Source organism: Penaeus chinensis, chromosome 25 (assembly GCF_019202785.1).
Source record: "Penaeus chinensis breed Huanghai No. 1 chromosome 25, ASM1920278v2, whole genome shotgun sequence".
Taxonomy (NCBI): Eukaryota; Metazoa; Arthropoda; class Malacostraca; order Decapoda; family Penaeidae; genus Penaeus; species Penaeus chinensis.
In genome coordinates this window covers 12,406,961-12,421,960 of record NC_061843.1, presented here as the reverse complement: position 1 = coordinate 12,421,960, position 15,000 = coordinate 12,406,961, and the positions used below count along the sequence as shown (strand labels likewise).

Below are 15,000 nucleotides of genomic sequence, written 5' to 3'. Positions count from 1 at the left end.
ATTATTACTATTATTACACTGTTATTATTATCATTCTCATCATTATCATTATCATCATCATTTGAATTATTGTTGATATCATTGTAATGTAATTATTATCATCCCCATCATCAACATTAACATTATTAATATTATTTTTACTGTCATTATTATTATCATCATTATTAACATTGCTATCATCATTATCGTTATCATCATTATATCCTCTTTGTTATAATTACTATTACTATTCGTATTATAATTATTATCATTATTATTATTACTATTACTATTTTCAATATCATTTTTCATTATTATCATTATTATCATTATTATTATTTTATTATCACTATTGTTATTATTTTAATCATTATCATTAGGAGCATTATTATCATCATTACTCTTTTTATTATTACCAATGTTATTGTTATTATCATCAGTATTATTGTTATAACTACTATCATATCATTATTACTCATTATCATGATACATGCCATCATTATCACCATTATCATTATAATCATTATAATTTTTTGTTATCATTATTACTACTGTTGTTGGTGGTGTTAATACTATTGCATTTGTTTTGATTATTCCCTATTACTAAGGTCATTACAATCAATATTACATCTTTACTGACATTTTTGCTAGTATCATTATCATTCAAGACACCGTTGAAGCTGCATTTTACACAGAGCGAGTCGATTCGAGTTAATTCTTTACCCACCGTCTTTGTGATCCCATTATCCAGTACAGAAAACAACAAAGGGAAGTACAGGGAACCACACGATTATACCGAAGAACTTTGGGGTATGTGAGTTTTTCTGTCCTTTCCTTCGTTGTTTCATTTACAGTGAGTTCAGCATAAGTCGTCTCTCATTGCCCAGGGTCAATGTTCCCGCATGCTAACGACGAAATATAAGAATATAGCTAGGCGTAGATGCTGTCCGTATTCATGTCGGGATGGCATCAAATATGTGACCTTTATGCAACAATGCGATAGAGGCGGAAACACAACAAAATAAGCGTGACCACCGAAGCAGTCGTTCAGAACGGTGGGCGGCGGCGTCACGGAAACAGTCCCGCTCTCCGTTCTGTGTTGAATCCGTTGTATCTCAATCATTTTTTGAGTAGCATGGGCCGTCTAAAGATGAAATACCTTACTGAAACTTCACGGGAGAATATTATGTACCTTCAGATGTAGCTGTCGAGGGAGAAGAGAGCATATTAGTATATGAGTAAGTCTGTGATAGCCAATGCACGAGGACAGCTCTCCCAACACGAACCGCTGGTGACGGTCGCGATGATCATATTTCCTATACCGCCTACGAACTACACACAGCAGGCCGTCTACCTTTAACAACAACACAGCAATAAAAGCAAGAATATCGATAACAAAAATGACATGAGGAAAAGGATGATAAGATTAACAATAATAATAACAATTACAATAACAATGATAATGACGATAACAGTAATAACATTTATTAGTAACATAATACGAATGATGAACAGATCAGGAATAACCAAAGGCCAAGCACAGAGAGCGTGGGGATCCTGTCAACCTTGAATCTAATTTCTAGCAACTTCTAGAGAAAAAATCACGCCATGAGACGCAAAAGTGACTCAGCTTCTTGGAATGTTAATGTTGGTAACCACAAAGGCCCGACTCCAAGTGTCATTATATATATATATATATATATATATATATATATATATATATATATATAAATATATATATATGTATGTGTATGTTTGTGTATGTATGTGTGTGTGTGTGTTAAAATATATGTATATATATATGTGTGTGTGTGTGTGTGTGTGTGTGTGTGTGTGTGTGTGTGTGTGTGTGTGTGTGTGTGTGTGTGCATATATATATGTTTGTGTATGTCTATATATAAATACGTATGTACATATATATATATATATATATATATATGTTTATATATAGGTAGATAGATATGTATGTATTTGTACAGATCTGTGTATTTGTACGTGTGTGGGGGAACACAGACACGCACACACACGCAAAAATATATATATACATATATGTACATATATACATATAAATATATATATATATATATATATATATATATAATACATATATATATATGCATATATATATATATATATATATATATATATATATATATGTGCATACACATACATATACTGTACTCATACATATAATGTACATATACAGATATATAGATAAATAGATATGTATGTATATATAATGACACATATATGTGTATATGTACTGACGTATGTGTATGTATGTGCGCACACACACACACACACATATAATTGATAGATAGATGTATAGATACATATGTGTGTGCGTGCGTGCGTGCGTGCGGGCGTGCGTGCGTGCGTGTGTGTGTGTGTGTGTGTGTGTGGTATTTATACAGTATTTGTGTATGTAAATACATATAGATATTTTCGGCAAGATAATCAGCTAAATACAGTGCATTCATAGCTTTCAACAAACAAAAATACAAAACTCGCTGGCAGCGAGTTGGCGTAAGCGGGATGAAACGATGATAAGCCATACCTATAAGCGTTCCAAAGTCTAAAGAGAAGGCCCCCACAGACGTTACGGTCGACAGATCAGGTTCCGATCGCATAACTCCGGTATCAGCGTCGCCCGCACACGTTCCGATCCACTTCAATTCCGCCGGGAAGCTGTAGTGTGAGGAAATGGCCTCATCGTTCAATTGACGAGGATTTAGAATTAGCGTTTATTGTTCCAGATGTGACAAAAGCCTAACATAAATGGGGAAAAAAAACTAGCTACAGATTAATTGATGAAGAGAAATGAGTGTCTTCTCAACGAACTGGTTAAGTCAAGTCCGGAGACTGATTTGATTACTAAATAATGGATGAAAAGACCCCCATGGATTTTACTGTCATCACCGGAAATATATAAACCAAGGAAATCCAAACTGGGGACCATAGGATACTTTCTGGAGGAGGGGGGGGAGGTCATCGCGGAATATGAAAACCACGACTTCGAATAAAATTGGATTCTGTCTCACCTACACGACATACAGACAATTACCTCTAACATATCAATAAACTGGAATCTTTCCATGTAGTCTCCTTGCCCTATAGCCATTGGCATCATTACACAATTCATAACTAAGAGTAACTGAGTCTGAAAAAATGACAGGCGGTGAAGATGTTGCAAAATTAAGCCAAACCAATACCGAAAAAGGGAGGGGGAAAGAGAGAGGGAGAGAGGGGAAAAGGGGGAGAGAGGGAGAAAGGGAGATAAAGGGAGAAAGGGAGAGAGAGGGGGAAAGGGAGATGGAAAGAGAGAGAGGGGGGGAAGGGACAGAGAGGGAGAAAGAGAGATAGAGGGAGAGGGGGGAAGGGAGAGAGAGGGGAGAGGGGTAAAGGGAGAGAGAGAGAGAGGGAAAGGGAATGGGACAGAGAGGGAGATAAGGAAAGGGAGATGGAGAGGGAGGTAAAGAAAGGGAGAGGGAGAGGGGGGGAAGGGAGGAAGAGAGCGAAAGGGAGAGAGAAGGGGAAAGGGAGAGCTCTCAGAACCGCATTCGTTCAGCAAAGGCGCCAAAATACACGAGTCAGCAGTTTCGTAATGTCGTAGTGTCCTTGACTTTGCCACCGTGGGAATCTCTATTTATTCTTTTTATTGCCTTGAATGCTGTGTCTTTTAGGTGTTCTTTTTTCATCAGAATTTCGTGTGATGGAGAGGTTCTCTGCTAGAACACCTAATATGAGGCCGATATATATATATATATATATATATATATATATATATATATATATATTATATATGTATGCATGTGTGTGTTTGTGTTTGTGTGAGTATAGAGAGAGATGTGTATATGTATATATATACAGTATATGTATATATACTGTATGTGTGTGTGTGTGTGTGTGTGTGTGTGTGTGTGTGTGTGTGTGTGTGTGTGTGTGTGTGTGTGTGAATGTGTGTGTGTGTGTGTGTGTTTTGTGTGTATGTGGTAGCCTTCTTGCTTACAGCTGCTACTGCTGGCTAACCTAGTGCGAAAAAGGGAGAGGCTCTGCATAAGCCTCCCCTGCCAGTTCATAGACTTTCCGTCATCGAGACTTCTGCAGTTCCTCCTTGACACTGGGCACCTTGTGGTCCCAGGCTAAACTGTGGGGGATCTTGGAGCAGCAGGAGGCCTTAGAGGTACGCCAGTGTGTGGGCACGCCTTGTCTCGTACCAACTCCTGTCCCTCAGCCCCAATGGGGTTAAAGAGGGGAAGTGGCCTTGCCAGTCCTCCGGCAATAAATTATATAAATGGAAATGCTGGGGGGAGGGGTACTGTCCCGCCCACCTAACAAATGAGGCAGGCTGTGGGCGGGCGACTGTTGGGGCACTAGATGGCACTGTAATTTGCCAACCAAGGCTTATAGGGCAAAGCCCAAGGGAATCCCACATGCAGACATTGGGCCCCATAGCCTATCACATCCCTTCTATGGGGCAGCATCTTCGGGGTGACAGAGGTGGCACCAAAGGTTTAACCTCAGGCAAGCTTTCCTGGTAGAAGCTTGGAACATCCGGTCCTTGTGGCAGGATGAGCGATTACCCCTGCTATCGAGGGAACTGAAGTGGTTGGGAGTTGAGGTGGTTGCCCTCTTGGAGGTGAGAAGACCTGGCAGCAGCGCAATCAGTATGGGTGGATACACCTATTACTGGTCAGGCCGGGGTGATGGTCACCATCTCCAGCCGACTTCAACAGTCAATAATAAAGGTAGCATCACTTGATGAGTGTATTATGACATTGAGACTGAAGCATACTTTTGGCTTTGCGACCTTTATTGCTATGTACTCAGTCTCTTTCCCCTGGACTTTGTTAGGTCCCATAGATTGAGGATTTTTGGCCCCTGGTATCAGCACTCCAACCCGTATCATGGAGTACCTGTATAGGGGTACAGGTACTGTGGCCAAGGAGGTTGATCACATTCTCGTCAGCACTTGCTGGAGGATCCTCCAGAACAGCAGGGTTTACCGGAGTGCCGAGTTCTGTGGCACTGACCATAGACTGGTTGTGGCTACCCTATGTGTCCATTTCAAAACTCCCTGCTTTTCCATTGGCCACTCCAGGGTGTTTCACGTGGACAGACTGAAGGAGGAATGTACCCAGTTTGGTTCCATTCCCCCTGACCTGTTGAGGGTGTGATGATCCCTCTCTGGAAGGGGAGAGGTGATCAATGGGACTGTAGCAACTACTGTGGCATCACCTTGCTCAGTATACCACACACGGTTTTCGCCCACATTCTTCTGAAACAGATCCGTAACAATCGACTAAGGCACCAGAGACCGGAACATTGTGAATTCACTCCTGACAAGTCCATAACAGACCGCATCCTAGCACTTTGAGTCATTATGGAACGCCATCGTGAGTTTGGGCTTGAGCTGCTTTCAGCCTACATGAAAATCAAGTAGGCGTTTGACTCGATGCATCGCGAATCTCTGTGGGAGATCATGAGACAGGGAAATTCCGACACCGATTATTGGTTTAAATAGCTCGTTTCCGTGGGGATGACCCTGTTCAACAGGTCGTCCTTTGCGAACAATCCTGGGTAGAGGAGGCCCGTGGGACGATCTAGGATGATAAGGTTTGGGCGAGGAGTTAGAGATGGGGCCGATGGCCTGCCTGGAGGCTCGTCATGAGACCCACGTGGCTGGAAGCGACGGATAAATGCAGCCATGCGCCCCCGTCGGCGTTACCCCTCAGATGATGATGATACATATATATATATATATATATATATATATATGGACAACCCTCACACAAATTCATATACATGTGTGTATATGTGTATATATATGTATGTATGTATATATATACACATGCATATATATACATGTATACACACATTTGTTTATTCACACACACACACACACACACACACACACACACACACACACACACACACACACACACACACACACACACACACACACACACACACACACACACTTTTGTGGTCAGAAGGTAGGTCAAGTTCCAAACTCATTCATCGTAACCGTTCTCAGTGCACTGAAAATGGTCCTCACAGCAATATAACGTGTTACAGGCTAGCTACGATACCTTATACAATTCACTGTCTTGAGCATTAGAATCTACAGCGGACAGTATGTACGACAGGCAAAGTTGTTTAGAAGGTTTGTCACCGACACCGTGTTCTTTGTCACGAATACATGCTAATAACTTCTTTTACATTCAGTTACACACAATATTGGGAAGATTGGAGTCACTCTGATCTACTTCGGTGTGCGTTAAACCTTTGAATATTTTTAAGCAGTGATAGCATACCAACCCCCAGCACCAACTTCACTCATAATTCAAGTGGGGATTCACAAGAAACTACTGACATTGCACTACCCTTAATATTGATGTTCGCCTGTTTCGCTATCTTGGGCAGTCTGTGTATTAATATAAGGAAAAAATACCCTAATACCACTATGGCTTTCCTGGTACTTCGCAACTGCTCTAACAGTCGCAAGAACTAACGCCACTGATTCGGTATTTCTAGAGTTATGCTACAGCCTGCCCTTCACTGTCAGGACAACTCTCGAAATTGTGTACTTTATGCATCAAACTGTCACCTGATAATTGAGTATGTTAGTCTGTATCATTCCCCAACTATTGCTATTTAGTGGCCGTCCCCTGAAATTTAATAAAATGAAATGTATGAAAGGAACTTGGAATTACAATATCTGCCTATGCCATACAGTAATAAAGACCCAGATGCAGTGGGTGTTCTTAACTTTAACTTTATTTTTGGCCTTTTTGACATGCAGCTTAATACCCTGCTCCTTAAATGTTTATAACTGCAATTCTACCCGCAATCAACATTAAATTTGGTATGACGGATGCAGTCGCCTGGTTCAATGAATTTCGGCATTATCAGTCCATATTCCACAAAATGAATTTGACTGTTCGCCCATCATTTATTAATCGTCTCGTGATTTGTTCCTCCTTCAGTCTAATGGTTAATGCTTTAAGCAAATAATTGTGTTAGACATCAAAGCTCATACAGCACTATAGTAAAGTATTGTGGTGAAAGGGGTTTAAAAGAGCTCGTTATTAGAACAAAATGTCATATTTCAACGGTCATGGTATTATAAGACAGTATGGTAGTGAAAGGGGTAGAGAGAGAGAGGAGGTAAATGGGGCAGGATAGGGATTGTTAGAAGGGGAAGGATTAAGGATAAAGGGTGATTAGATCAAATGAAGGGTATTTATGCGTCTGAGGAAGGAGCGTGGGTTGTCAGTTGAAAAGGTGGGGGACTCCGTGAGAATATCCGACAGGTTGGGGTGCCGGGGAAGAGAAGACAAGTAAGGAAAGGCTAGGATACGGGTTTCAGTAAAGCAAGGCCAGGATAGTATGGTATATGGGACTGAAAGAGTTACATTGTATGGGGAACATTGAGGTGGGTTGGAGCGTGACATGAGGTATCAATGGTTAAAACAAATCTATGTGCTAGATATCAAAGCCCTATGGTAAAGTATTGTGGGAAAAAAAAAGTAAAAATAAGTTAACGATGAGGATAAGTGGACAGAAGAAGGGAATGAAGAAGAGAAGGAAAAGGGAGAGGAAAAGACCACGCAAAATTAGTTGAAGCGATGGAGTCCAAGACCCCCAACATCGGCCCTAAGTCTCCATCTCCTAAGCCCCCACAACAACGAGCAAGGGATTGGGGCGATGAGGTATGAATCCTAAGGCGGGTGTGACCTATACGTAAATGGGCAAGGACAGTTTCCCAGCGTCTGGTGGTATGGTGCCGACCATGGAGAGATGGAAGGTTTTATGGTTTGCAGTATATTGGTGGTCAGAAATTTCCAGAAAAGAGGCTAATGGATATAGGGGAAAGCCTTTCAGTCCAGCTGCCGCAAAATGCTTTAAAGTAAATTGTAGTCTGTTACGTAATACAAGGCAAATTATACATTTTCAAGGACTTTTAACTATTGTATTACTGAGAATAACAGTGGTCTTGCATACATTCCTAGCTTTTTTTTTTTTTTTTTTTTTGAGTTCCCCCCAAGAAGCATGTAAATGTTATAAAAAGTTCACCAGTAATCAGTCTTATTTGTAGTGTTATGTATAGTATGACAATGACATCAGCATCATTCGTTTAAATGATAGTACCAATATTTTTTTTTTTTTTTTTTTTTTTAAATATTTAAACTATTTCCTTCATCGATGTTACGTTAAGGGAATAACTTCCGCATTGGATCAACACCTTCACCGAGAGTGTCATCAATCAATCAATTTACCCACAAGCGTTAAAAAAAATAACCCGAAAAAAGGCCAGACTCGTATTGTGACCATTTTCTTTTTCATAATGATATTTCTTAACGTCTAGTGCGAATCCAATCTAAAATGTCTTCCGAGAGTTCTAGTCCTGAAACATTTGTTAATGCCCAAGTCTGTACCCAAACTGTTGGCAGCCTATTTGTGGGTCTCGGTGTTCTTGCTCTCTCCTTGCTTACGCCTCCTGTTCTAGTTTCTTTCCTTATCTGTTTTTTGTGTTATCTATATGTACTTATCATTTTCATTAATGGTATCAATCCATTTGCATTATCTAAAAGATCTATGTTCCCTATTTTTCTTGGTAAACAGTTTAGCCTCCACTGTTTTAATAAGTGCATGTTAAAATTAAGAGAAAGCGAATTTCTAATTTGCTGTAGGACTGAATAACTCCGGAATATTCATCAATAATTGCTAATGATGAAAAGGAAAAAACGCTAGAACAATTTATTTCCTTTATTATGGACAAACATGCTGAGTGCATATCCAAAATAATCATTACTAATAATTATTATTATAATCATAATTATTATCATCCTCTTTTCATCATTATGATCACTGTAATACAAATAATAAAAAAAATTATAATAGTAATCACAACAACAATATTACTTATAATAATAACAATGACCAAGTTGCTGAAATAAAATAATATTCGTATTATTCATAGCTGTAGTCCATTTACAGCTTTCAAATTATAATAATAACAATGCTGATACATGACAGCAAGCATTTTTCTGTGCCAAAAATATCACATGCCATCACTCGATGCAGCTGATTACTTTCCTATATGTCTTTGATACTTAACTGAAAGACATTATTGGAAAAAAATAAATATGCAGGAAAAAACAGAGAGAGATATACCTGCTTATATAATGCATGCCTTTAAGGAAAAAGGAGAAATGTGGTGCAGCCTGTGTATGCATGTACATACGTGTGTGTGTGTGTGTGTGTGTGTGTGTGTGTGTGTGTGTGTGTGTGTGTGTGTGTGTGTGTGTGTGTGTGTGTGTGTGTGTGTGTGTGTGTGTGTGTGTGTGTGAGAGATACGTCTGCTATTTGCATGTAGACAGGATGGCTTAATTATAACCCAAAGTATTAGATCATTTTCAACAAAGAAAAGTATCAATAAAAATAGAAAATAATGAGATCAACTCCACAAGCAGATCAATAGGAAAGAACAAAATTGAAAAGATAATGAAGAAGAAAAAACTTTCTTTGCACCAAACTCATAATTTGGAAAAGGAACTACTTATACAAATGATAATTCTCTAACTCCTCATAAGGCACTTTTCAGTCACCTACCTAATTATAAAAAAACTAACTAAAAGACAAAGATGCAGGAACTATTAAAAATTAACTAATATACAAAGATGCATGAACTGGTTAATTCTGAAAATGTAAATTACTTCTGGTGACTAATATGAGGAAGCAATTGAATCTTTATAGACAGACTGTGCATATGGGAGTGCAAAGGATGAAGTAAGTCAGTCAGTCAGTCAGTCAGTCAGTCAGTCAGTCAGTCAGTCAGTCAGTCAGTCAGTCAGTCAGTCAGTCAGTCAGTCAGTCAGTCAGTCAGTCAGTCAGTCTGTCTGTCTGTCTCTGTGTGTGTGTGTGTGTGTGTGTGTGTGTGTGTGTGTGTGTGTGTGTGTGTGTGTGTGTGTGTGTGTGTGTGTGTGTGTGTGTGTGTGTGTGTGTGAGAAAGAGAGAGAGCATGTGGAATAGAATATTCAGTGAAAAGGAACACCAAACACATGTTCACACATTCTGATATTCAATTTTTTTAAAGAAATGTGGTGCAGCCTGACAAATCCTTGACAAGTATAAAAATCCAACAGCACTGAAATTTTCAACATATAAATTACACATACAAAAGCTTACAGTACACAAAAATCTCTTATTGACGTACACCAGTTGATGAGAAAATAAATTCACTGGCACTAAGGAAAGATGTTTCAAACTGCTCATCACTAAATCTGTCAACCGAACTTCTAGCTGCAGTGCGTACAGCTTCCCTTTCTGCATCACTAGCTTCTAAAATGCCTTTCATCACTTGCCCATATGTCTCTGCTTCTGATGCAGTGTAGCCTGTCCTCTGGCCTTCATAGTCCAGTAGAATATCCATTTTTGGTCCACCAGAATCATGTGCTACCATGATCAACCCACCTGCCATGCACTCAACTACACAAATCCCAAAGTGCTCGTTCCACATGGTGTGCAGGCCTATGGTCCCTGTCTGTACAGCCTCTAGGAGCTCTGAAAAGGATGCATTCAGCTTCCAAACTATTTTGTCTGCAACTCCCAGTTCTGAAGCAAGGGTCTTTAGGTCATCTACTCGCTGCTGATCCTCATTATTCCTACATCCGCCTATAAGAACAAGACGTACATTCTCCCGATCTGCTGGATCTAAAATTTCACAAAGTTTCTGGAAAGATTCAAGTTGAAGTGGATGGTCTTTCTCAGGTCGAAACTGGCCAATGGAAACAATGGTTTTCAGCTTCTTGCTGGCATCAGGAATCAATGACAAACTTTTGAAATGTTCTGTATCACATGGTGGGAATATAATGTGTGTATGATGGGCCTGGCCCCAAAGAGCTGTGATGTGACCATGCGTCCACGTAGAGTTGACCATTACAAGGTGAGCACAACGACCAACTAGTGCATACATCAGGGCAAAGAGATGATAATATCCAAGTTTCATGGCACTGAATATTGTGTTCCTTGCAATGAACCCTCTGTTATTGTGAGCTTCAACCCTGTTTGCAACCTGGCCTAACATGTCTGTGCTGATTGTTGGGTAATGTGTGTAAGAGGCAACAACACAGCCACCAACATAACGAAAGATGGGATATGTAAAAGCATAACCCATGGTGTCAAAGTACACATCTGGCCTGAATTTCAACAGGGCTTCACCACCAAGCATCACTGAGCCAACACTCTGCATCAGAAGAGTCAGAAATGGATAGTGTCTTGCTTCCACAACCGTCCGACTTTGGAGGAAGATGAATTCCACAGGTCGCGGCAGGACTACACCAAATCTCTGCTGTGCTTTCTGTAAGATTTCCTGTGGAGTTACATCTATGTCTCCTGTATAGACATAACACTTCACATGCTGGTACCTGCAACAGCAAAGAAGAGCATGTCATTTTGTAATATCGCTCACTATATATATATATATATATATATATATATATATATATATATATATAGAGAGAGAGAGAGAGAGAGAGAGAGAGAGAGAGAGAGAGAGAGAGAGGGAGAGAGAGAGAGAGACATTATTCACATCACTGCTAAAAAAATAACTGTGCATCTCCTACCTCAAGTAATAAGCTATACTACAAATTGTAATGTCAAAGATCATATAGACTATAACTTATATTAACTTTAAACTCTTATATATCACACAGATCAGTGTCTTTAGGTAAAAAAGCAAGATTGGATATGTCTGGTCCTTGATTATGGTACAAAAAGAGATTTAGAATATATACATATATAGAGAGATATATAGATAGAGATATTCATATTCATATACATATACATACACATATACATACACATATACACACACACACACACACACACACACACACACACACACACACACACACACACACACACACACACACACACACACACACACACACACACAACACACACACACACACACACACACACACACACACACACACACACACACACACACACACACACACACACACACATTCATATATATACATATATATATACATAGACAGACAGAGAGAAAAGAGAAAAGAGAGGGAGATTGGGAGAATGAGAGAGAGAAATAAAAGAGAGGGAGATTGGGAGAAAGAGAGAGAGAAAGAAAAAAGAGAGAGAAAGAAAAAAGAGAGAGAAAGAAAAGAAAGAGAGATAGAAAAGAGAGGGGGAAAGAAAAGAGAGAGGGAAAGAAAAGAGAGAGGGAAAGAAGAAAAGAAAGCGGGAAAGAAAAAAGAGAGGGAAAGAAAAAAGAGAGGGAAAGAAAAGAGAGGGGGAAAGAAAAGAGAGGGGGAAAGAAACGAGAGAGAAAAAGAACAGAGAGAGAGAGAGAGAGAGAGAGAGAGAGAGAGAGAGAGAGAGAGAGAGAGAGAGTGAGTGAGTGAGTGAGTGAGTGAGTGAGTGAGTGAGTGAGTGAGTGAGTGAGTGAGTGAGTGAGTGAGTGAGTGAGTGAGTGAGTGAGTGAGAGAGTGAGAGAGTGAAAGAGAGAGAGAGAGAGAGAGTGAGTGAGTGAGTGAGTGAGTGAGTGAGTGAGTGAGTGAGTGAGTGAGTGAGTGAGTGAGTGAGTGAGTGAGTGAGTGAGTGAGTGAGTGAGTGAGAGAGCCAAAGTCACTCAGAGCCAAAGTCACTCTGCCCTCAGCATCAGCTTGGTCAACACCAAGCTCATACAGACCACGTGGGAGGGCACAATGCTCCTGCCTGGACGTCTCTGCCAGGCCTGTCCTCTGTACTCTAGCTACCATACTCCTGTGTTAATAAATATAGAAGCTGCTGTCTCTCTCTCTCTCTCTCTCTCTCTCTCTCTCTCTCTCTCTCTCTCTCTCTCTCTCTCTCTCTCTCTCTCTCTCTCTCTCTCTCTCTCTCTCTCTCTCTCTCTCTCTCTCTCTCTCTCCTTTCACCATGCCTCTCCCCTTCTCCTTCTTGCACCTCCACTTCTTTACTTCCCTTTCTCACCCTCCCCTTCTCCATTCTTCTCCCTCTACCTATCCTTTCACTCTCCTTCTCCCTCATTCTTACTCTCTGATTCCCCTTCTCCCTCTTTCATTCCAGCTCTCCCACTTCATCTCATTCCCTTCCTCTCATTCTCTTTATTTCTTAATTCATCTATTATCATCTTATCTCTATTTACTCATTCTGGACACTTACTTCCTCTGTATTGACCTTATGGCACACCACAGTACCCTCTCACCCCCTCCTCCAGCATTGCAATAGGGGTGAAAGAATGCAACGTGCAGATAGCCTGGTTCTCCTCGCCGCAGGGTGTACACACACTAAAACAAATTACAGGCCATCAGCAACTTTCATCTTATTTCCCTTTCAATACTACTTGCTCAAATTCATTATCTTGTTGAAAATATTTTTATGCTTTCTATAATTTGATACTTGACTTTTTAGATCCCAAAATCTAAGAAAAATAATCATGATCATATAGATTAAGTAGATCCATTAATTGTTTAGTTGTTTAGAAAAGAGAAATGAAAAATCCAAATACAGAGTATACTGTCCACTCAAAATATACTAACCATCAAACTCGCTGATTTTATAAGAAAATAAATATACATAACAAATTTTTACCCACACATTTCAGAAGGCCCCAGCAAATGCAAAGCAGAGCAACAAGAAGCACTAACAGCTGCAGAATGAGTGTGATCCCTAAAGACCAAACGCGAACTGCCAGAGACATCATCTGTGAGGTTAAGCTCAGCAATTCCATCAGGGAATCTATGAAACTTGTTACAGCATTCACCATTTTTATGTCTGTCAATAAGAAAAAGGATGGTATAGGTAAAGTTTTGACTAGCCATCTTTAAACCAGAAAAGAATATAATGTTAACTGCAAAATATTGTGTAAATTCATGAATATTACATATTATATGACAAAATAAAATGCACCTTGGGGTTCCAGTACCATGCTAAGAGGAAAGCATCAATATTCTTTTTTTTAATGAAAACTGAAAACAAAACAGGTGTTGTTCCAACTAAAGGAACTTAACTCCTAGCCAAAATTACAATGCTCATAATAATTTTGGCTGGGAAAATAAATTTTAAATATATTACAGACTTGATGCAGTGTTCACTATGTTAAATCTGGGAAAAGCAGAGATGACTGACAAATTATTGTGATCAAAAGGCCATAACTTAGAGTAGAAATAAAAATAAAAGGCTGTAATTAATATCAATTTCGTACATGTAATTGTTATCTTCCTTCAAAACTTCTGAAACGTGGCCCCTCCTCCTATTCTGCATCTGTCATCCTTTTGCAAAATGAATAAATACTATATCTTAAACTTGACACGCAGCATTTTTCATAAACTAGTGAAAAATAAAGAAATATACCATTTGTTTCGCTTCTTTGACGAGAAATGTCTTCTTTTATAGTGTTCAAGACTCAAGAAATTGCTTGCTTTCCAGATCAGCTGTTTCCATACGTCAACAAATCTCCGCTTATTTCAGGGTCGCGTAGAAGTGAAGTTTGAAATAAAAAATAATAATAATTTAAAAATAAATAATACTATGCGATTCAGAAATTAGATGCTATTAATGCAGTTGTCCATTTCTAATACCCTTAGTGGCCTAACTAAGTAAAATTTCTATAATTTCGTAATATATGTCATCTAAGTAAGCCGTAGTTATTGGCCTCTTTCCCAGACGAGTAAAGACCCTGTACCGGACGTGTTGCGTCAGTTATTCATTCTCTTACTCATAGTCGTAATTTATTTGCAATACTCGTTACTCACACATGCGTTATATGCTGTGCTGACGTTCAAAGTACATAGCGTCTGGTTTGGGCCAAAGTTGGGTAAGTTTTTTGTCGGTGATTTGATATATTTTAATAGACTCAGGATTTAGAATCTCTTTTTTTAAATGTGTGAATGGATATCGTCCTTGGTAAGGTAAAAAACAAGGAAATTACAGACAATGTATATATTAGATGTGTTCAGATACAACCCAGGAACGTCTGTGCCTAAAAAC

The 15,000-nt window shown here is 39.4% G+C and overlaps 2 protein-coding genes across 2 annotated transcripts in view; one reads left to right on the top strand and one right to left on the bottom strand.

The window, feature by feature from the left end:
* Positions 1 to 9,229: 9,229 nt before the first annotated feature.
* On the bottom strand, positions 9,230 to 14,500 carry LOC125038556 (GDP-Man:Man(3)GlcNAc(2)-PP-Dol alpha-1,2-mannosyltransferase-like). The gene is made up of 4 exons (XM_047632079.1): positions 14,365 to 14,500; positions 13,607 to 13,785; positions 13,174 to 13,298; positions 9,230 to 11,411 (listed from the first exon to the last, which is right to left on the bottom strand). Exons 2-4 carry the CDS (start codon positions 13,775 to 13,777, stop codon positions 10,190 to 10,192), a joined length of 1,518 nt encoding a protein of 505 aa, XP_047488035.1. The 5' UTR covers positions 13,778 to 13,785; positions 14,365 to 14,500; the 3' UTR covers positions 9,230 to 10,189.
* Positions 14,501 to 14,686: 186 nt separating this feature from the next.
* The window catches only part of LOC125038557, a 6,309-nt gene continuing 5,995 nt past the window's right edge, over positions 14,687 to 15,000 (top strand). The window contains exon 1 of the mRNA XM_047632080.1: positions 14,687 to 14,827. The gene's annotated coding sequence lies outside the window, so the exon portion shown is untranslated. The remainder of the gene's footprint in view (positions 14,828 to 15,000) is intronic.